Source organism: Bos grunniens, chromosome 12, assembly GCF_055505025.1.
Source record: "Bos grunniens cultivar Pamir isolate PY7600 chromosome 12, Bosgru_T2T1.0, whole genome shotgun sequence".
NCBI classification, from domain to species: Eukaryota; Metazoa; Chordata; class Mammalia; order Artiodactyla; family Bovidae; genus Bos; species Bos grunniens.
The window spans coordinates 78,048,706-78,071,493 of record NC_141176.1 but is presented as its reverse complement, the minus strand read 5'-3'; the positions used below and the strand labels follow the sequence as shown (position 1 = coordinate 78,071,493).

General features: G+C 42.2%; 1 protein-coding gene across 1 annotated transcript in view; it reads left to right on the top strand.

The window, feature by feature from the left end:
- Positions 1-22,788, top strand: part of LOC147361945 (ATP-binding cassette sub-family C member 4-like) — a 165,716-nt gene that overhangs the window by 31,853 nt on the left and 111,075 nt on the right. Inside the window, 5 exon segments of the mRNA XM_086330257.1 lie at positions 804-929; positions 3,393-3,642; positions 10,687-10,788; positions 13,051-13,140; positions 14,920-15,111. Coding sequence (XP_086186383.1) covers positions 804-929; positions 3,393-3,642; positions 10,687-10,788; positions 13,051-13,140; positions 14,920-15,111 — 760 coding nt within the window.

Sequence of the window (22,788 nt, the reverse complement as noted above, 5' to 3'; positions counted from 1 at the left end):
TGTTGGAGCCTTTTCAGGTATTATGTTCATGTTTCCATTAAATTATAAGCACCCCAAGGGCCAGGCTGATCTTCATTGTGTCTTCATGAAGCCCCACATTCACAGCAGCACATGTGATAGAAAAGAGGCTGCTGGTGAAGAGCGTTCTGCTGCTGAGTTAGACTAAAGCAGGTTCCAGAGAGTTGGAGGTGGGTGGTTGTCAGGTGATGGAGATGTTGTGCTATTTGAAGCTCATTGAGTTCTTGTGTGTGTTGTGTGTGTGCAGGTCTGTGCTTGGTGTCTGTCTTTATTTGGAATTTCCTTTCTTGTCTTTGCTGTGGAGAGATTTTCCTTATCCTTCGAGGCCCTCCTCCATTGCTACCAGGTCTCTGAAGCTCTTCTTGTTTTCCTTTCCTGGTGAAATTAAGTTCCATATTTTATGCTCCCCAGAACTTTTCTCCTTTTTTATTACAGCACAAACATTGTCTTCCTGGGTGTCTTTCTGCCTTCCCTACCTGACTGTGACCTCCTTGAGCAGATAGATGGTTTGTATCTGACTCATTTCAGGTCTTCCCTAGCCAAAGCTGCACATTCTCCAAGTTACTTCTTGAAATGGGCTGAATGGTTGACTTCCTAATTGAAGCCTTCTTCTCCATCCATGCTTTGAGTAGAATCTGCCTGTGTTCTAAGTGCAAAAGGGCCATAGAGAACCATTTGCTTCCTGGCCACCACCCCTCACCCCCGCCCCCATGCCCACTACTGCTGTTGCTAAGGAAAGCTGGGCTGTGGTCACTAAAGCTCATCTGTCACATCTGTCTCCTCAGGAGTAAGACCACAGCTCTCACAGACAACAGGATCAGGACCATGAGCGAAGTCATAACTGGCATTAGAACAATAAAAATGAATGCTTGGGAAAAGTCATTTATAGACCTTACTACCAGACTGAGAAGGTAAGTTTATATATATAGACGTCACTCCGTATTTTCATGCTTTATTTCCTATTCTACTGGATGCTTTAGATGTCTTACCAAAGAAGTATTTAAGTTCACCAATACTTACTATTCACTGCATCGTCCACATGTTACAGGAAGGTTAAGGAGAATGGTGGAGACATCATTTAACCTGCTCTTCCATTTACCATATTCTCAAAGGAAAAAATACATATGCTTCTTAGTGGTATAGAAATGAAATTCTAAGTAGTTCTCAATACCTCGAATCTCAATAAGCAATGTCTTTAAGATAGTATTTGAGACAATGAGATTCAAATTAAGATTGTAATTTATGTTGATGGCCCATAAATGGGGAGATTATAGAGATTGGTGTACCTATATCGAGCCAAGCTATATGAATCAATATTCTTTTTTCTTAATTACTTTATTTTCTATTGAAGGATAATTGCCTTACAGAATTTTGCTGTTTTCTGTCAAGCCTCAACATGAATCAGCCATAGGTATACAAATATCCCTTCCCTTTGGAACCTCCCTCCCATCTCTTTATTCTTCGTTGTGTTTAGTCAGTCTGTATGCAGGTCAGGTCAGGAAGCAAGTTAGAACTGAACATGGAACAACAGACTGGTTCCAAATAGGAAAAGGAGTATGTCAAGGCTGTATATTGTCACCCTGCTTATTTAACTTATATGCAGAGTACATCATGAGAAAGGCTGGACTGGAAGAAGCACAAGCTGGAATCAAGATTGCTGGGAGAAATATCAATAACCTCAGATATGCAGATGACACCACCCTTATAGCTTAAAGTGAAGAGGAACTAAAAAGCCTCTTGAAGAAAGTGAAAGTGGAGAGTGAAAAAATTGGCTTAAAGCTCAACATTCAGAAAATGAAGATCATGGCATCTGGTCCCATCACTTCATGGGAAATAGATGGGGAAACAGTAGAAACAGTGTCAGTCTTTATTTTTTGGGCTCCAAAATCACTGCAGATGGTGACTGCAGCCATGAAATTAAAAGACGCTTACTCCTTGGAAGGAAAGTTATGACCAACCTAGATAGCATATTCAAAAGCAGAGACATTACTTTGACAACAAAGGTCCGTCTAGTCAAGGCTATGGTTTTTCCAGTGGTCATGTATGGATGTGAGAGTTGGACTGTGAAGAAGGCTGAGCACTGAAGAATTGATGCTTTTGAACTGTGGTGTTGGAGAAGACTCTTGAGAGTCCCTTGGACTGCAGGGAGATCCAACCAGTCCATTCTGAAGGAGATCAGCCCTGGGATTTCTTTGTAGGGAATGATGCTGAAGCTGAAACTCCAGTACTTTGGCCACCTCATGTGAAGAGTTGACTCATTGGAAAAGACTCTGATGCTGGGAGGGATTGCGGGCAGGAGGAGAAGGGGACGCCAGAGGATGAGATGTCTGGATGGCATCACTAACTCTATGGACATGAGTCTGAGTGAACTCTGGGAGTTGGTGATGGACAGGGAGGCCTGGCATGCTGCGATTCATGGGGTCGCGAAGAGTCAGACACGACTGAGCGACTGAACTGAACTGATCCAACTCTTTGTGACCCCATGGACTGTAGCTCACCAGGCTCCTCTGTCCATGGAATTTCCCAGCCAGGAATACTGGAGGGGTTGCCATTGCTTTCTCCAGAGGATCTTCCCCACCCAGGGTTTGAACCTGTGTTCCTGCTTTGCAGGTGGATTCTTTACCACTAACTAATTCATGAATTACTATTATTCATTTCAAAAGGAGCTATGAAAATACTGTCCCTTTTGTTTTGTTTCATGTTTGTAGACTATTTTTCCATCTTTTATTTAAACATCTTATGATCATTTCTCTGACTGCACCTTGTCACATCTGACTGCACATTTCTGATCTCCCCCTCCCCCGCCACTGCTGGGAATACACTCCCATGTTCCTTCTTCTCTGGCCTGCTCCAAGCCTGACCGACTCCAACTCATCTTCTCAGGGTCCACGTGTGTCTGACTTGCCCTGACTCCATTGCTCTGGGTTACATGCCTCTGCTCTGAGCTCCCATGGGAGCTGTGCTGACCGTCTCTGTCTATTATCTCCCAATTTTGTGGTTGCTAATTCTCTTCCCCCACAGGTTCATGAGCCTTGGAGGGGACAGGCTGTGTCTTTCTGTGAGGAGCCCGGCACAGGGCTTGTGATTATGAATGTTGAATAAATGTTCAAACCTAGTCTGATTGACCCAAAATGTTTAAAAGTGTGACTTTAATCCCCCCCTTACTTGAAAGAGTGAAGTGATTATGAAGTCTGTGGTCCTGGTGTTTGGGCAGACCCCTGGATGTGGACTATGCTAATATCTCCATGATGTGAGGGATAGTTTATTTTAATCTGTGTCTACTCCCTAGAAAAGGGCTACTCACACGGGGCACTGAATTCATGTCTTGTATGTTGATGCTTTTTTAAAATCCTATGTCCTACTTTCTTTTCTAGAAAGGAAATTTCCAAGATTCTGAGAAGTTCCTACCTTAGGGGCATGAATTTGGCAACATTTTTCGCTGTGAGCAAAATCATGATTTTTGTCACCTTCATTGCCAATGAGCTCCTTGACAACCTGATCACAGCCAGCCAAGTGTTTGTGGTGGTGACGCTGTTTGAGGCTCTGCGGTTCTCGAGCACCCTCTACTTCCCCATGGCTGTCGAGAAGGTGTCAGAGGCTGTTGTCAGCATCCGAAGAATCAAGGTTTGGTGAAAAATAACTTTTTAAAATTATAGGCAGATTTGACCTAAAATACTTCCTTTATATGGTGTCACTGTGTGCCAGTTAGGTAAGATTCAACTCTTTCAGTGCCAAGCTGGAAGTCTTTCCAAAGTGTACGTGTTTCCCTCTTTTCTTAGGTAAAATGTGTTAAAAGTATAAGATCCATGAATGGGAAAGACTAGAGACTTATTCAAGAAAATTAGAGATACCAAGGGAACATTTCATGCAAAGATGGGCTCAATAAAGGACAGAAATGGTATGGACCTAATAGAAGCAGAAGATATTAAGAAGAGGTGGCAAGAATACACAGAAGAACTGTGCAAAAAAGATCTTCATGACCCAGATAATCACGATGGGGTGATCACTCACCTAGAGCCAGACATCCTGGAATGCGAAGTCAAGTGGGCTAAGGCCACTTGAAGGAAGCATCACTATGAATAAAGCTAGTGGAGGTGATGGAATTCCAGTTGAGCTATTTCAAATCCTAAAGATGATGCTGTGAAAGTGCTGCACTCAATATGCCAGTAAATTTGGAAAACTCAGCAGTGGCCACAGGACTGGAAAAGGTCAGGTTTCATTCCACTCCCAAAGAAAAGCAATGCCAAAGAATGTTCAAACTACTGCACAATTGCACTCATCTCACAGGCTACTAAAGTAATGCTCAAAATTCTCTAAGCCAGGCTTCAACAGTATGTGAACCTTGAACTTCCACATGTTCATGCTGGTTTTAGAAAAGGAAGAGGAACCAGAGATAAAATTGCCAACATCTGCTGGATCATCAAAGAAGCAAGATAGCTCCAGAAAAAGATCAATTTCTGCTTTATTGACTATGCTAAAGCCTTTGACTGTGTGGATCACAATAAACTGTGGAAAATTCTGAAAGAGATGGGAATACCAGACCATCTGACCTGCCTCCTGAGAAACCTATATGCAGGTCAGGAAGCAACAGTTAGAACTGAACATGGAACAATAGACTGGTTCCAAATAGGAAAAGGAATATGTCAAGGCTATATATTGTCAGCCTGCTTATTTAACTTACATGCAGAGTACATCCTGAATAATGCTGGGCTGGATGAAGCAGAAGCTGGAATCAAGATTTCCGGGAGAAGTATCAATAACCTCAGATATGCAGATGACACCACCCTTATGGCAGAAAGTGAAGAAGAACTAAAGAGCCTCTTGATGAAAGTGAAGGAGAAGAGTGAGAAAGTTGGCTTAAAGATCAACATTCAGAAAACTAAGATCATGGCATCTGGTCCCATCACTTCATGGCAAATAGACAGGGAAACGGTGGAAACAGTGTCAGACTTTATTTTGGGGGGACTCCAAAATCACTGCAGATGGTGACTCAGCCATGAGATTAAAAGAGGCTTACTCCTTGAAAGGAAAGTTATGACCAATCTAGATAGCATATTAGAAAGCAGGGACATTACTTTGCCAACAAAGTTTCATCTAGTCAAAGCTTTGGTTTTTCCAGTAGTCATGTATGGTTGTGAGATTTGGACTGTGAAGAAAGTTGAGCACTGAAGAATAGATTATTTTGAACTGTGGTGTTGAAGACTCTTGAGAGTCCCTTGTATACCTAGAAGATCCAACAAGTCCATCCTAAAGGAGATCAGTTCTGAGTCTTCATTGGAAGGACTGATGTTGAAGCTGAAACTCCAATACTTTGGGCACCTGATGTGAAGAGCTGACTCATTTGAAAAGACCCTGCTGCTGGGAAAGATTGAAGGCGGGAGGAGAAGGGGATGACAGAGAACAAGCTGGTTGGATGGCATCACCGACTCCATGAACATGGGTTTGGGTAAACTCTGGGAGTTGTTGATGGACAGGGAAGCCTGGTGTTTTGCAGTCCATGGGGTCACAAAGAGTCGGACATGACTGAGCGACTGAACTGAACTGAAGATCCGTGCTCATTTAGCAGTAGTAGTATTAGTAGCAGCAACACAGGCCTTTGCCATGCAGTGATAGCTGCAGGATGATTCAAATGTCTAAAAGCAGGAGATGCAAACAAATTGCATCTCTTGTGCTGACTGGAATGTCTAGGCAGTGACTGGGCACAGTCCTGGGGTGACTTGGATTCCTCTCTGGTCTGGGAGGGGAGGAACTTGCTGAGAAGTCCCTGTTCCCTGGGCAGGAAACATGGCCTCAGATTCACTTAGTTCTCTGTGTTTAAAAGTGGATTTTTTCCACCAAAGATGTTTTATTGTTGATTTCTGATCTCTGCATTTTTGTTTCTGTTCTTCTTTTACTTCGTGTCTAAGCCTCTCTCTAGCTGCCTTCATCTTTTCAAATGTGTGATTCCCACCATGCCTGTTGTCTCCTTTTTTAAACTAACTGTCCCTAAGTAGTCAGGGGTATGGATCTGAGAGTTGGACTGTGAAGCAAGCTGAGTGCCGAAGAATTGATGCTTTTGAACTCTGGTGTTGGAGCAGACTCTTGAGAGTCCCTTGGACTGCAAGGAGATCCAACCAGTCCATTCTAAAAGAGATTAGTCCTGGGTGTTCTTTGGAAGGACTGATGCTAAAGCTGAAACTCCAATACTTTGCCTACCTCATGTGAAGAGTTGACTCATTGGAAAAGACCCTGATGCTGGGAGGGATTGGGGGCAGGAGGAGAAGGGGATGACAGAGAATGAATGGCTGGATGGCATCACTGACTCGATGGACATGAGTTTGGGTGAACTCTGGGAGTTGGTGATGGACAGCGAGGCCTGGCATGCTGCAATTCATGGGGTCACAAAGAGTCAGACAGGACTGAGTGACTGAACTGAACTGAAATAATTTTTATCATGAAAACAAGGGCCTTGCACACAGTAGGGGCTCAATTATTTCTATTTAAAATGAAGATTCAATTGTTTCTGTGAAAATGAATGATTTACTATGACCTCATCAGCCGAAGAAGTCTATTTTTCTCTAAGTGATGAAGGCAGACCCATGGTCTTGGCACTGAATGACTCCCATAGGATTGTGAAAGATTTTAACTTCAAAGCGCTAAAAGTTTTCAGTGACTTTTGCATCCAGTAAAATGTGTCCCTGAGGTTATGTTATTCACAGAGCAGCTTTAGGTTTTCCATTACCACCACTGGGAAGTCAGTCTTTTTGGCTTCAGTTCTGATGTGGATACTTTCCTGCATAACCTGTTCTGGGTCTGCACTTCATGGCTCTAATGGCCATTTAATTTCAGCTTTTTCATCAGAGTGAGTCCTGGAGAAAAATCCTGCTAGCACTTCAGGCACCTTTTTTGTTTGGACGTGGGAATTTCTGTTCTAATGTACACACATTGAGTGTTGATGTCTTGGTGACACACTTACGCTGAAATTGTATCTGATTCTGTGTAGACAAGGTATATAACATATACATTACTCTCCATGGCCCTTGGTCTTTTTAATCAATAGAAATTGATATATGCCAGATGAGAAATTCAAGCAAGGCTTTTTGAGGCTTATGCTGCATCACAAAGTATGAAAACAAAAAACTGATGCCCTGTTGACTCTTTGAGAAGGGCGGGCTGGTTCCTTAAGAGGGGTGAGGGTAGGGAAGATTTGGTGGTTTGAGCCAGAGGGGTGACTTAAGTGGTTTGCCCACTGTCTTGTAGGTGCCGTGTGCCAAGATCACACACAGTTCCCTGCGTTTGCTCCCGGCAGCTCAAAAATGGCAGTTGGCTTATGGGGTTTTTATATCTTATTGTTCATAATTGCCTTTGCGTGTGTGCAGTTATGTTTAGTCCCTTACAATTTCTTTGTATTTTGTTGCTCAAGGAGATGTTTGTCCAGGTGCAAGCGCTCCCATAAAGGACCCTGGGTCCCAGCCTCTCATAACACTCATAACATTTTTCTCGTTGCTGTGTTAGCTTTGACTATGTAAGGCTGTAGCCATGCTACAGTGGTTGGACTGATTTGAACAACCATACAGTCTGATTGTGTAAGACTCAGTCTTAGCTGGAGTTGGGACTGTATAAGTGCATAAATGACATAGTGTCTCCCCTCTATGTAACTTAATATTCCTCTGGGGATTCAGAGGTAGGGAGGGCAGTACCAGCTGGGGAGGTGCTGAGATGGTTCCCAGTAAGGCTAGTATTTGAGATGGGCCAGAAGGAAGGATGGGGTCAGAACTCAGGGTGTCTGAATAGAGGTCACCTGGGGAGTGTGGACTTTGGTGCTGGTCAATCACTGGGGGCGTTAAGTGTGGTGGACACTCTCGGAGGTGCTGTAGAGAGATCAGGAGGGAGTGTTGTGTTTGGGGTCAGTTTGCTGGTGTTGGGGAAATCTCGGGAAGGAATCAGAAAAAGAAAAGTATCAATGTTTGAAATGATTAATTAGTGAGTGAGATTCTGAAATTATATTGTTTTGAGAGGAAAGAAGAATTGGGAAAGAGATAAGCTGTGGTAGAACAGATGAGAGCTCCCACATGGCTGACGATGGGAGAAGTGGTGTGGAGAGAGGACTTGGGCTGCAGTGGTTGAGAGCCTGCAGAGAAGTCCTTAGACCACTGCCTGTTCATCTTGCCTCCTGCTAGACATGGGCTTGGTGTGGACAGAAGTAGCTTTGCCTAGTATTAGGTTCTCTGTGAGCCTGGATGAGAAGAGGAGGGAATGAGAGGATCAAGTCTCCCGCCAGCTGGTCTTTGAGAGAAATGCAAGGATCCTGTCTTGCTTTTCCTGCACAAGGGTTTTCATGTTCAGTTTTTACCAGTTTTTCTTTTGAAGTAGAAGTTTTGCAATCACATTTATGGCTCTGAGGCATGATAGACGGGGTGTCAAGGACTTGAAGAGTCTTTATGTTGTTTAAGGTAGTAGATTACTATTTGTGTGTTGTTTTCTTTCTCAAACATCCTGACATGCTTGTTTCAGTTGACCCTTTGTTGGTAAGAATCCAGTTTGCCTGTGGGTGCCAGAGTTACCCATTTAAAGCTGATTACACAGGTCATGTGTTTTTCTCTCATGCAAGAATCCTTATAAAGTTCTGTATGAGATTCCTGCTGCTACCATTACAAATTACCACAAACCAGGTGGGCTGAAACCACAGGAATGTATTGTTTAACCATCCTGGAGGCTAGAAGTCTGAAACCAAGATGTCAGGAGGGTCAGAATCCCTCTGAATTAGATAAGGGAGCATCCTTTCTTGCCTCTGTTAGCTTTGAGTGGTTACAGACAAATCTTGGCATTCCTTCACTTGTAAATGCCATCATTCTAGCCTCTGTCTCCATCATCAGGTAGCTTTTTTTTGTGTGTGTGTGTTTGTGTATATCTGTCTCAGCATCTCTCTTAAGGACACTGATCATATTGGATTCAGAGCCCACCCTACTCCACTGTGATCTTACCTTAATTGATTACATCTACAACAACTGAATTTCCAAATAAAGTCACATTTTCAGGTAGTTGGGATTAGGACTTCAGCATATCTTTTTTTGTGGGGATATAATTTACCTGATAACAAGTCCCAAGGCTAGTGTGATTCTCCATGGTGTTAGGGACCCAGACTCTTTCTTGTTACTTTACCGCATGTGACCTTGATCCAGCTGGCAGCCTCCAAGGCCCGGGTTTTAGGGTAGAGGAAGGTCCTGGTTATTGTTGGTTTCCACTGACCTGGCTTTAGTCACATGGCTACCTCTATTTGCTGCAGAGGCTGGAGACAGAGGGCCTCTTTCAGGCTGCCATGTGTCAGCTAAAATCCAGGGTTTGTTAACCACCGAAGAATGAGAGCAGATTTTGAGCACAGCCAGTAGTCTCTGCAACATTTTCACAGTTTTGGGGACCTTGAAGAATGGGAATGGTATGAATTGTTTGTTCAGTATCTTTACCACTCTAGCTTTTCTCTTAGAATTATGTTAAGGATTTGCAAGGCAAGAGGGAGTTTTCTTGTGTGTGTTTGTCCTATGTGAGACTTCCCTGGTGGCTCAGACCGTAAAGTGTCTGCTTACAATGGAGGAGACCTGGGTTCAATTCCTGGGTCAGGAAGATCTCCTAGAGAAGGAAATGGCAACCCACTCCAGTATTCTTGCCTGGAATATCCCATGGACAGAGGACCTTGGTAGGCTACAGTCCATGGGGTCGCAAAGAGTCGGATACGACTGAATGACTTCACTTACTTTCACTTGTCCTGTGTAGCAGTTCATAGAACTTTGTTTTGTTCAGCTACATTGCATCAATTAGCTGCTAAGTAGTGTAGAGGATAAGAAGTGGTAGGTGCAGCCATTCCTGCTGTGGAGGAGAGAGGACATTGACTAAGGAGAAGAGACAGTGATTGTGAAAAGATGCTGGTAAAATATTTTTTAAGGTGTAGAAACTTAAGAGCATTTTCTTTTTAGAATGATGACTTAAGTGATAGTTAATGACAAGCAGTGATATGGATTTGATGCACATGAAGGGGAAAGCAGAGTGTACAGGGTTTGCACTCAGAGTCTCTGTCATTGGTCTTGTGTTCCCAGCCTGTCCTGTGCCACCTGCTTCCTGACAGCCTGGGAAGGGCCTTCCTCTCTGTGTTCCTAGCAGTGTCGCATGGTGCTTGGCACCTGGTGGGATTCAGTTAATACTTATGAAATAATTTCCTACTAGCTCACCTGTTCACTGTTGGCAACACAGAAGTAAAACAATAGAAATGTCCAGGTTCTAAATGCATTGGAGTTTGAAGCCATATTTTCTTCTTAGAAAGGAACCAGCACACTTGTTGAGAAAGTAGCAAAGATAGCCTCATGGCCAGGAATTCTTTAGTATCTGTTTTATACATGCATGCTCTCACACACACATACACATACACTATATATACATATATATATATATGCTATATTATATATATGTGCTATACTGTATTATATACTTAGATGTATACATACTATAATAATAGTATATTACATACTATATACTATTTACTATTTCTCAGGTGAACCAAGACCTAATAAAATACAGCTATAAAATGATAGGTAGGCTGTATAAAATTTTTATTGCAAATTTCAGAGAAGCAATTGTTTTTTTGTGTGTGCTTTGTTCTTGCAGTATAAACAATATATGTTTTGCCTTTTTCTGTAGAACTTTCTGTTACTTGATGAGACGTCACAGTGCTACCCTCAGCTGACATCAGATGGTAGAACGATTGTGGATGTGCAGGCATTTACTGCTTTTGGGGAAAAGGTAAGAATCCTTTCATTCCAAAAGCGTGACTGCTAAAAGACAACTGTGATATAGATTTATTGGAGAATTTTGAGATTTTACACACACTGTAAAATATGACTTTCTCATTTACTGAGAATATGTTATAAAAATTCTCGGAATCAGGAATAAGGTTTACAATGAATGGAGGTTAAGTGTAAAATCAGCCTGAGGCATTTGACATGTTGCTTTTTTTCTCATTTTCAAGAGAGCTTTCAATGTATTAGCATGTGTTGAGCTTAAAGTATGTAAATTCTTCTTTTAATTTTTAGTTCATTTTTCATTATGTTTTATTACAGAGTATTAAATATAATTCCCTGTGCTATACAATAGGATCACCTTAAACAAAAGATATAGAACATAAATACATCTTTTCTTGAAAAGTGAAAGTTGCTCAGTTGTGTCCCACTCTTTGTGACCCCATGGACTATACGGTTCATGAAAATCTCTAGGGCAGAGTACTGGAGTGGGTAGCCTTTCCCTTCTCCAGGGGATCTTCCCAACCCATGGATCGAACCTAGGTCTCCCACATTGCAGGCAGATTCTTTACCAGCTGAGCCAGAAAACCCAGATCTAATATTCTAGGCTGAAGTGTGAAGTGTCAGTCGCTTCAGCTGTGTCTTAGTCTTTGTGACCCCATGGACTATAGCCCACCAGGTGCCTCTGTCCATGGGAATGGATACCCACTGCAGTATTTCTGTTGCTGTTGTTCAGTAGCTCAGTAGTGTCCAGCTCTTTGCAACTCCAAGAACTGCAGCATACCAAACTTCCCTGTCCTTCACCATTTTCCCGGAGCTTGTTCAAACTTAGGTCCATCGAGTCAGTGATAACATCCAACCATCCCATCCTCCGTCATCCCATTCTCCTCCTACTTTCAATCTTCCCCAGCATCAGGGTCTTTTCCAATGAGTCAGCTCTTTGCATCAGGTGGACAAAATATTGGAGCTTCAGCTTCAGCATCATTCCTTCCAATGAATATTCAAGATTGATTTCCTTTAGGATTGACTGGTTTGATATTCTTGCTGTCCAAGGAACTCTCAAGAGTCTTCTCCAACACCACAGTTTAAAAAGATCAATTCTTCTGCACTCAGCCTTCTTTATGGTCCAATTCTTACATCCATACATGACTACTGGAACAACCATAGCTTTAACTATATGGACCTTTGTTGGCAAAGTAATGTCTCTGCCTTTTAATACACAGTTTAGGTTTATCATATCTTTTCTTCCAAGCAGCAAGCATTTTTAATTTCATGGCTGCAGTCACTGTCTGAAGTGATTTTGCAGCACAAGAAAATAAAATCTGCCACTGTTTCCACTTCCTCTCTTTCTATTTGCCATGAAGTGATGAAACCAGATTCCATGATCTTAGATTTGAGAATGTTGAATTTTAAGCCAGCTTTTTCACTCTCCTCTTTCACCTTCATCAAGAGGCTCTTTAGTTCCTCTTCACTTTCTGCCATTAGAGTGGTATCATCTGCGTGTTTGAGATTGTTGATATTCTGCCAGAATTCTAGATTCCATTTTGTGTTTCATCTGGCCTGGCATTTTGCGTCATGTAGTCTGCATAAAAGTTAAATTAGCAGGGTGACAATATACAGCCCTGACGTACTCCTTTCCGAATTTGGAACCAGTCTGTTATTCGTTTCGTCCTAACTGTTTCCTCTTGACTTGCATACAGGTTTCTCAGGTGACAGGTAACATGATCTGGTATTCTCATCTGTTTATAAATTTTCCACAGCTTGTTGTGATCCACACAGTCAAAGGCTTTAGCATAGTCAATGAAGCAGAAGCAGATATTCTCTGGAGTTCTCTTGATTTTTCTGTGATCCAACACATGTCAGCAATTTGATCTCTGGTTCCTCTGTCTTCTCTAAATCCAGGTTACACATCTAGAAGTTCTCTGTTCATATACTGCTGAAGCCTAGGTTGAAGGATTTTGAACATTACTTTGCTAGCACGTGAAATGAGCGCAATTGTGTGGTAGTTGGAACGTTCCTCTCTCCGTATGGGAATCTAGTCAAAGAAGGAACCTTCCTAAAGTTAGCTAAAGCTGCCTCAGATCCCCAAAGAGATAAGATTTGATGAAGAGACCTCCAGGACACAATATCTTAAAACAGGAAAGAGAAAAATGTGGGTTATATTTTGCATATCAGTTATGTTGACTATCGTTATCTTTTCCCCTTTGTAAAACAATTTGTGTTACTTTATTAAAATGGGTACCTTTTTATAAACTTTAATTTGTAGGCATCAGAGACCCCAACCCTACAAGGCCTTTCCTTTACTGTCAGACCTGGTGAACTGTTAACTGTGATTGGACCTGTGGGCGCAGGAAAGGTAAGCTGTGATGCCTTTGTCAGCTTGATGCAACTCCACAGCCCCTGTTCAATCCTCAGAGTGGAGCCCAGAGCCGAGTATGACTCAGTTTGAATTGAGTGTGTCTAGAACAGTGTTTCTCTAGTGTTTCCATGAAATACTCATTTTACAAGAAGGTTCTGTGGCAAATAAATCAGGATAAATGCACATTGTCTTTTCCTTCTTGGTGCTTCACATGGCCCAGTTGCAAATTGCTTGTGGGGAATTTGGACATCTCAGTGAAGGAAACTGTTTATGTGACAGCTGTTCAGCATGGACAGAGACAATGAGGACTCCTTTTCATCTTGTGGCCCCTCCGGGAAGTCTGGAGGTCATAAAAATCTTCCCGGAAACTTTGAGTATTTCCTCCTGTGACTTGATGTGATCTTGTCGGTGCACGTGGAGTGAATGTGCAGCCACGTGCTGGAGATAAAGATACAGACGGAGCAAGACCCCAGCTCTCTGCCTTTCAGAGGCAACCAGGTTCTGGGGCGAGACAGACATGCAGACATATTATTTCAGCCCAGTGTCGTGAGCGCTCTGATGGTGTGGATACATACCACGTCTGTGTGATGTTGAAGATCTGAAGGAAATGTGCACATGCACAACAAACAACAAAACAACAAAAAACAGCAAACAAACAACAAAATACAGAAATCTACATGTGGGATGTGGGGTTCCCTGCTGGCTCAGTGGTATAAGAGTCCACCTGCCAATGCAGAAGACACAGGTTTGATCCCTGGTCTGGGAAGATCCACATGTGGAGCAACTAAGCCCGTGCACCACAACTATTGGGTCTGTGCTCTGGAGCCTGGGAGCTGCAACTGCTGAGCCCATGGGCTGCAGCTGCTGAAGCCTGCCCACTAGAGCCTGTGCTCCTTAACAAGAAAACCCGTGCACTGCAATGAAGGCCCAGTGCAAACAAAAATAAATAAAATTAGAATTGTGGTACAGCAGAAACCAATACAACATTGTAAAAGATAAATGAAAAATAAATAAAAGAACTCAAGATAAATAAAATTATTTTTAAAAATGTGGGAGTGTGTACATGTGCTGATTTCCTCTGTGATAGACTTTTGCTCTGCAGACACAGCCCACTTCAGAGTTCTTTCAGGTAATCATCTTTTGATATATTCTTCACACATAGCTTTTTAAGAACAAGTGTTTGTCAAGTAAAAGATACCCAGATGCAGGAGCAACTAAATTAAACATCAGACATAGAAAATACACATCCTGCTGGGCTGCTCTGCTAGAGAAGGATGTTAACATTCTTAATTACTCTTTCCTGAGTAGAACTTCATTTGAAGGATACTTGGGCAGAGTAGATTGTTTATACTGTGGTTATACTATATTCCCTGGTGGCTCATATGGTAAAGTCTGCCTGCAGTGTGGGAGACCCAGTTTCGATCCCTGGGTTGGGAAGATCCCCTGGAGAAGGAAATGGCAGCCCACTCCAGTATTGTAACCTGGAAAATCCCATGGACAGAGTAGTCTGGTGGGCTACAGTCCATGGGGTCACAAAGAGTTGGACATGACTAAGCGACTTCACTATACTATTAATATATTCCTTATCAGTCATTGTTTTCTTTGACCATTTGGGTTATTTTCTTTTTTTGAATCAACTGCGAGGGCTGTACTTTATCCTGTTGAAGGAAAAGGTTCTATCCTGTATCAAGCACCAGGGTGGGGTCGGCTGCACTGCGGGGTGTGTTCCGCCCTGAGTGCTGCCTGTTCACATGTGTGTGTTGCCGTCTGTTTCAGTTGTCACTGTTACGTGCTCTGCTGGGGGAGCTGCCCCGGAGCCAGGGGCAGGTCCACGTGCACGGGAGGGTCGCGTATGTGCCTCAGCAGCCCTGGGAGTTTCCAGGAACTGTGAAGAGTAATATTTTATTTGGGAAGAAATATGACAAAGAACGATATGAAAAAGTAATAGAGGCTTGTGCTTTGAAAAAGGTGAGTAATGACGTTTGAGTTGCGTTTACTTGAATTTCAAATAATGATAGTGTTGATTTTAAACTACAAGGTTTGTCAAAAGTTCTTTTTAACAAAATGGAAAGATTTTTGAATGTTGCTTAATTTTTAAAGTTGGTCTTCTGGGTTTTTATGCAGGCGTATTTACATATGCTGTCCTTTTAATGTTTGTGGGATAATGACACTTACAGAATGCCTTTGGTGGGGGGGTTTGGGGTGGGGCGGGGATTGTTTCATTCTGTGAAGTTTCATTAGCTTTTAACTTTTTTAATGGAAAGCTATACAAATTTACAAAACAGAGAGCACAGTGTAATGAACCCTTCAGGTACCACCCCCAGCTTCAGCCGGAATCAGCTGGTGGCCAGTCTCGCTGCATCTCTACCCCTGCCCTCTGCCAGCCCCACCCCCACCCAGAGTATTGAGGAGCAGATCCTAGACCTCAGATCAGTTCATCTGTAAACACTTCATTGGTTTTCTGTAAAAGATAGTAAAGCCTTTGGGGTAAAAATATCACTATATTTCACCTGAAAAAATATATTTCACCTGAATGTCATCAACCTGCTAGTGTGTGTTTGCGTGTTTTTGATCATCTCACTGAGAAATCTCCTTCACCACTGTTTGAACCCACATAAGGTCTGCCCCTGTACTTAGCTGATGCTTCCTTGTTCCCTTTCAGTCTGTGAGTGTCTCTCTCCACTTCATTTTTGACTTGTAATTTATCATTTAAGGAAACTGGAATGCTTAAACATTTCTTTTTAATACTGCATCATTTCACTGAGGGAGATTATTTTCAGAAATGGCATTGCGTTTCACGGAAATGATGAGATGAAAGGTTTAACTGTATGTTGGGATTTAAATAAGATTAGTGAATAAATGATGAGAACTAAACTGATAGGAGAATACAATTTGGCAAAAAGAAAGGGAAAAAAGTAAATAACGTTAAATACTGTGTTACTCTCTTGGGTTATAAAAGTCAGTGAATAATAGTGTTAAAGGGCTCTCCACCACCCCCACCCCTGGGTTCTGTTCAATGCAGTCTGGAATTCCAGTGTTCTCTTGTACTGTGAGGAAAAGGCAGAGACAGATCTTCAAAGGTGTGGTGGTGAAGACTCCAAACCTGCTTTGTGAGGAAATGGTAATTCTCCTCAAAAAATTACTTGAATATCATAGGTTTTATCAGGTGAGCGTGTGCGTGCTAAGTCACTTCAGGTGTGTCCGACTCTGCGGCCCTATGGACTGTAGCCTGGCAGGCTTATCTATCCATGGGATTCTCTAGGCAAGAATACTGGGTTGGGTTGCCATGCCCTCCTGCAGTGGATCTTCCTGACCTAGGGGTCAAACCCTTGTCTCTTATGTCTCCAGCATTGCCAGGTGGATTCTTTACCACTAGTGCCAGCTAGGAAGCCCTGTATCAAGTAAGTAGCATTTTACAATGATATGAACAGACAGAATTGCTTGTTTAATGGGCTTGTTTCTTTATTCTGTGTTCTTGTTCATGGGTGATTGTGCATTTGCAGAAATGATGTTAAATTAGCAGGAATGAGCTAGAGTTTTATTAAATGGTGTAGATTCCATGTAAGAAAAGAAGGGACAGCAAAGGTAGCACAGTGAGAACAGTAGCTCCCATTTATTCAGAGTCCATGTGCAAAGCCTTTTTCTGTCTTTCACACGTGCACATGCACACAGATAATTTAGATTTATGTATTATTCATTCTTTATGAGCGTCTTCGATATTCCCTTCCTCACTTTATAGTTAGTATAACTGAGGCCTGGAGCAATGAGACACCTCATCTCTACATTTGCAGCTCAAGTTCAGATCCCAGGGAGCTGATGCTTTGCAACAGCCTCGTGGGGTGACTGGACCAGTAACACGGGCAGTGTTCTGGGGCTTTACCCTCCCTGGGGCAAGTGTGCAGCACAGACTCTGGTGGGAAGGGGACCTGCAGGACTGGGCTGCACAGTGATTCTTCTGTATGGGATGTGACATTTCTATAAACATGGACTGCTCTCCTGTTCTTGTGCGTAGTTGGGACATGGAGTTTGGGCCTCTCATGCCCATCCCATCCTTGGCAGGAAGGGAGGCCCAGAGTGGAGAAGTAGCGGAGAGGAGAGTTCTGGCCCCAGCTTCATCACTTGCCTGCTGTCACTCTGGACATGTCCTGTTACCTGCCTGGACCTCTGATGTTTCTGCAGCAAAATGAGAACATTGGGTCAGAGGGTTTCCAGGAGGTTTTGTTGCTGCTCTGAAATGTCATGTATGACTCCAGTTAATAAGAGGTCAGCAAGATCTTTATGATACCTGAGAACTACCTAGTAAGTTAAGAGAGCCTCTGGCTGTCTCCTTTTGGATTCCAGGTATCAGAGGATGGTCATAAGGCAATCACAGGAAATAGTAGCGTCCTGGAATTTAGTCTGGCCTGTAGACACAGAGATAGCATGTGTGGTAGAAAAGGCTTGGCCAGGCTTCCCTCATAGCTCAGTTGGTAAAGAATCTACCTGCAATGCAGGAGACCCCAGTTCAATTCCTAGGTCGGGAAGGTCTGCTGGAGAAGGGATAGGCTACCCATTCCAGTATTCTTGGGCTTCCTTGTGGCTCAGCTGGTAAAGAATCCACCTGCAATGTGGGAGATTCAGTTCGAGCCCTGGTTTGGGAAGATGCCCTGGAGAAGGGAAAGGCTACCTACTCCAGTATTGTGGCCTGGAGATTTCCATGGACTATAGTCCATGGGGTCGAAAAGAGTCGGACAAGACTGAGCGACTTTCACTTTCACTTTGGAGAGAACCAGTTCCTGGGTAGTAACTCCAGATATTTGTCTCAGTTTCCATTCTTATTAAATGGGGGACGGTTGGGGTTACTGTAAAGACTACAGAAAATGCCTGTGAAATGTAAACAAACCAGAGTTTCAGTTAATGGTTGCTATCGGTATCATTCTAACCTTTTCCTCTCCATCCATTTATCCATCCATATAAATATAACAAAGATTTCTCCTTACCCCTACATCCCCCACATCCTGGAGGAAAAGCCATAAAAATGCAACATTTATTTTTTAAAAAATATTTATTTAAATTGGAGGATAATTATAATATTGTGATGATTTTTGCCATAGATCAACATGTATCGGCCATGGGTATACATGTGTCCCCCTATCCTGAACCCCCGTCCGACCTCCCTACCCACCCTATCCCACTGGATTGCCCCAGATTACTGGCTTTGGGTGCCCTGCTTCATGCATGAAACTTGCACTGGTCATCTATTTTACTTATGGTACTGTACATGTTTCAATGCTATTCTCTCAAATTATCCCACCATCACCTTCTCACCTGAGTCCAAAAGTCTGTTCTTTACACCTGTGTCTCCTTTGCTGCCCTGCGTGTAGGATCTTCATCACTGTCTTTCTAAAAGCAACATTTTTATATAACATATGTTAGTAGCAACTGGATGTATTATACTAGAACTTATTGAAGTAACTATTTAAGTTCATTGAGCTGAAAATTTTTCTGTAACAAAACAGGGAGACGTGAAGTAATCAGATTGCGATGTTGATTCAGGCTAATGACATCAACTCCAAGGTCTAGGAGTCAGAAGGTTCAGGAATTGAGTTTCAATCATTCTATTGACCAGATGTTTGGTTTTGGTTTTTTTGATCCTTACAAGCCTGTTTCTTCATCTGTAAAATGGAGAAAACTATCAACCTCATGAGGTTTTTTTTGAGGATGAAATGTGGTCATCATTTTAAAGCACCTGATTGCTAGGGACCTAACAAGTACTCTGTAAATGAGTTTTAAAATAAATTAATTCTTAATTATAAGCTCGGCCAGATTCTGGAAAATATATCTATAAAATGTGACATGTAAGAAAGAAGTATTTAACTTCTTATGGAAGAGTATTTAGCTTCCATTATTCAAGTTGATATTTCTATAGGTGCTCTACACATAGTACATTATGTAAATCAACAATAACGATATCCTGTCACCCAGTATAGTATGTAACATTTGTTACATGTTATCCTTAAGCCATTTGAAAATGTTTAGTGAACATGTATTTAAAGGTATCAAATTGATAAATTCTAGTTTAATATTTTTCCACATAGATCACTTACTTGGACATTTCTTTTCAGACTGCTTTGACAATCATCAGATAATAAGTTTATTGATACTTATATGTCTAGGTATAGAGGCCTTCAAGTCTTGAGTTACTTTATTGAGTTGTCTTCATTTCACATATACCTTCAGTCACCATCTGGGCAGCATGATGTGAAAGAAAAGAAGGCTCTGAACTGACATGAGCTGGTTCACATTCCAGCTCTTCTGTTTAACAGCTGAGCAGTGATGTAACCTCACTCAGTCTCAGTTTCCTCATCTGTGAAATGGGGCCAGTACTTACTGTGCATCTTGCTGTGAGGATTAGAGATAATGAGCATCAGGGTCCAGCACAGAGCTTCATGCACAGATCTTACGCAACAAGAGTTGAGAGAAGCCATGTGCACATGTACAAATGATGGAGCAGAATAAGATGGTCCTTCCTGAGACGTGAGAGATGAGAGCCTTGGAAACCCAGCAGGAAGAGAGATGAGTGCAGGATGGTTTCATAGGAGAGTGAGTTTGGGGTGAGCCTAGAAAATGGGCAGGATATTGACAGGTCGTGAGAGAAAGAGCAATTCCAAATGGAAGAAAAGCTGTGAAGGAGGCAGGGCCTCCTGCTGTTTGACTCTGGAACCCAGCCCTCCTCTGCCAGGGCCTCACATCTGGCCCTCATTAACCATTTCAGCAGTCTGCTCCATGGTGCTTCTACTGTAAGTCTCCACCATTGCTGAAGGGCCCTTGATGTACTTCTGGATGGATGGCACCAAACCAGCATCGCCTTTTCCTAGTTCGCCTCTAGTTTGTGTGTCTGCTGTTCAGTGAGAATTGATTAAATTTGGGGGTTTCCCTGGTCGCTCAGACAGTACAGAATCTGTCTGAAATACAGGAAGACCTGGGCTCACTCCCTGGGTTGGAAATATCCCCTGGAGAAGAAAATGACAACCCACTCCAGTATTCTTGCCTTGGAGAATTCCATAGACAGAGGAGCCTGGTAGGCTATAGTCCATGGGATCACAGAATTGGAACATGACTGAGTAACTAACACTTACTTACTTAACTTTGAGGTAACAAATAGGAATAAGAGCACTTTCCTGTCAGTGGAAGGAACTGTAATATATGCTCAGCTCAGGCTTTTCCCCTTTAATCTAATCAGAATACGTTGGCTGACAAATCAACTCTACTTGGTTTTACTTCAAATCCTCCAAAATGTTTTTCCCCTTGGTGGCTTGTTCATATATAATTTTCAGAGTCAACAACACAGTCAAAGTATTATTACCAGACTCAGAGATAATTTCTTAGGTCCTGGAAAGAGAGACCATGAGTGCTTTTTCTAGAATGTGGTTAAGATTTCTGTATTAAAATGTGGGGCTATTTTAAGAAGAAAACCATTTGAACAACATAGAATCAAAGCATAAAAACTAAGCGGAACAGTTTGCAAGGACTCTCAACAGGGAAAGAGAGGCCAAGTAATTCTATGTGTGGGCATGAGACTGAGAACATAACATAGCTCATTTTTTCAATGAAAACCCAAAGCAAGAGATGGTATTAATTTCTGAGCTCAAGAAAGAAAGAATGTGAGGTAATTATAAATTATCACAGCAGAGCATTTGCTGCCTTTCATCAGATGCACCTCCATTAAGATTTGAGTGAGTGGAGAACCTGTGTGTGTCTGTGTCTTTATGGTTGTCAGGGAGAGTTATGATGGAGTCTCTTTCTTCCATGGTGGTCATGTGCTTTGTATGTTATGATTCACACTGTAAACAGGGTCACATTGTTGCCTTGGTGAGAAAATAGGAATCAGTCACCAACAGCAAGTTATAATCAACTCATGCCCATTTTTCATTTGTGGAGGTGTTCACACAATTCTTTAGATTCTCACAGCACCCTTGAGTTCAGTGACTCTGATTTCTGCAGCACATTCTATAGCAGAGGAAAATGAGACTTAGGGAGATCAAAGGACTTGTTTGTCCTGGTGACACCAGTGTGCTACTTGCTTTCTCCCCAAGTTTGCTGCAGTAGAGACAGAAAAGTGAGGGCTTCACCTGCACAAAGGTACTGCTGTGCATCCTATGTTGAGGCATGGGGGGTTTAGTAGATAAAACTCCAAACAAACCCTGTCTGTGACAGAATGTGCCAATTGATAATTGCAGGCAACCTAAGACTTCTAATGAAATACCATGTAACTTAAGTCTAAGGCAGAGGAACCAGGGATCAAATTCCCAACATCTGTTGACTCATAGAAAAAGCACAAGAATTCCAGAAAGCATCTACTTCTGCTTCATTGATATGATAAAGCCTTTCACTGTATGGATCACAAAAAAGGGTGGAAAATTCCTAAAAGAGATGGGAATACCAGACCACCTTACTGGCCCCCTGTGAAACCTGTATGGAGGTCAAGAAGCAACAATTAGAACTGGACGTGGAACAGCGGACTGATTCCAAATTGGGAAAGGAGTACAAGGCTATATATTGTCACCCTGCTCATTTAACTTATATGCAGAGTACACCATGTGAAATGCCAGGCTGGATGAAGCACAAGATGGAATAAAGATTGCTGGGAGAAATATCAATAATCTCAGATATGCAGATGACACCACACTTATAGCAGAAAGCGAAGGGAAACTAAAGAGCCTCTTGATGAATGTGAAAGAGTAGAGTGAAAAAAATTGGCTTAAAACTCAACATTCAAAAAACTAAGATCATGGCATCCAGTTCCATCACTTCATGGCAATAGATGGGGAAACAATGGAAACAGTGATAGACTTTATTTTCTTGGGCTCCAAAATCACTGCAGATGGTGACTGCAGTCATGAAATTAAAAATGTTTGCTCCTTGGGAGAAAAGCTATGACAAACCTAGACAGCATATTAAAAAGCAGAGGCATTAATTTGCCAACAAAGTTCCATCTAGGCAGGGCTATGGTTTTTCCAGTAGTCATGTATGGATGTGAGAGTTGTATCATAAAGAAAGCTGAGTGCAGAAGAATAGATGTATTTGAACTGTGGTGTTGGAGAAGACTCTTGAGAGTCACTTGGACTTCAAAGAGATCAAACATGTCAATTGTAAAGGAAATCAACCCCAAATATTCATTGGAAGGACTGAAGCTCCAATACTTTGACCATCTGATGGGAAGAAACGAGTCATTAGAAAAGACCCTGATGCTGAAAAAGATTGAAGGCAGGAGGAGAGGGCATGACAGAGGATGAGATGGTTGGATGGCATCCCTGACTCTGTGGACATGAGTTTGAACAAGCTCCACGAGATAGTAAAAGACAAGGAAGGCTGGAGTTGAGTTCCATGGATCACAAAGAGTCAACCACAACTGAGTGACTGAACAACTTCTTAAGCCTGATTTCTATCGCGTCATTTTGGGAATGTACTTGTCATCTATTCTCTTTTTTCCCCATGGTACCCTGGGGAAAATAGGCTGATTTGTCTATTTACTTCTTAAATAATATTCAAATATAACTTTTGATTGATTCCGAGATCCTCAAGTTACAACTTTATTTCCTTCTTAGCTTTGAGTTTTCCTGCTTTCACAGACAAGTATCTACTTAGTCCAGCTGATCTGCTTGG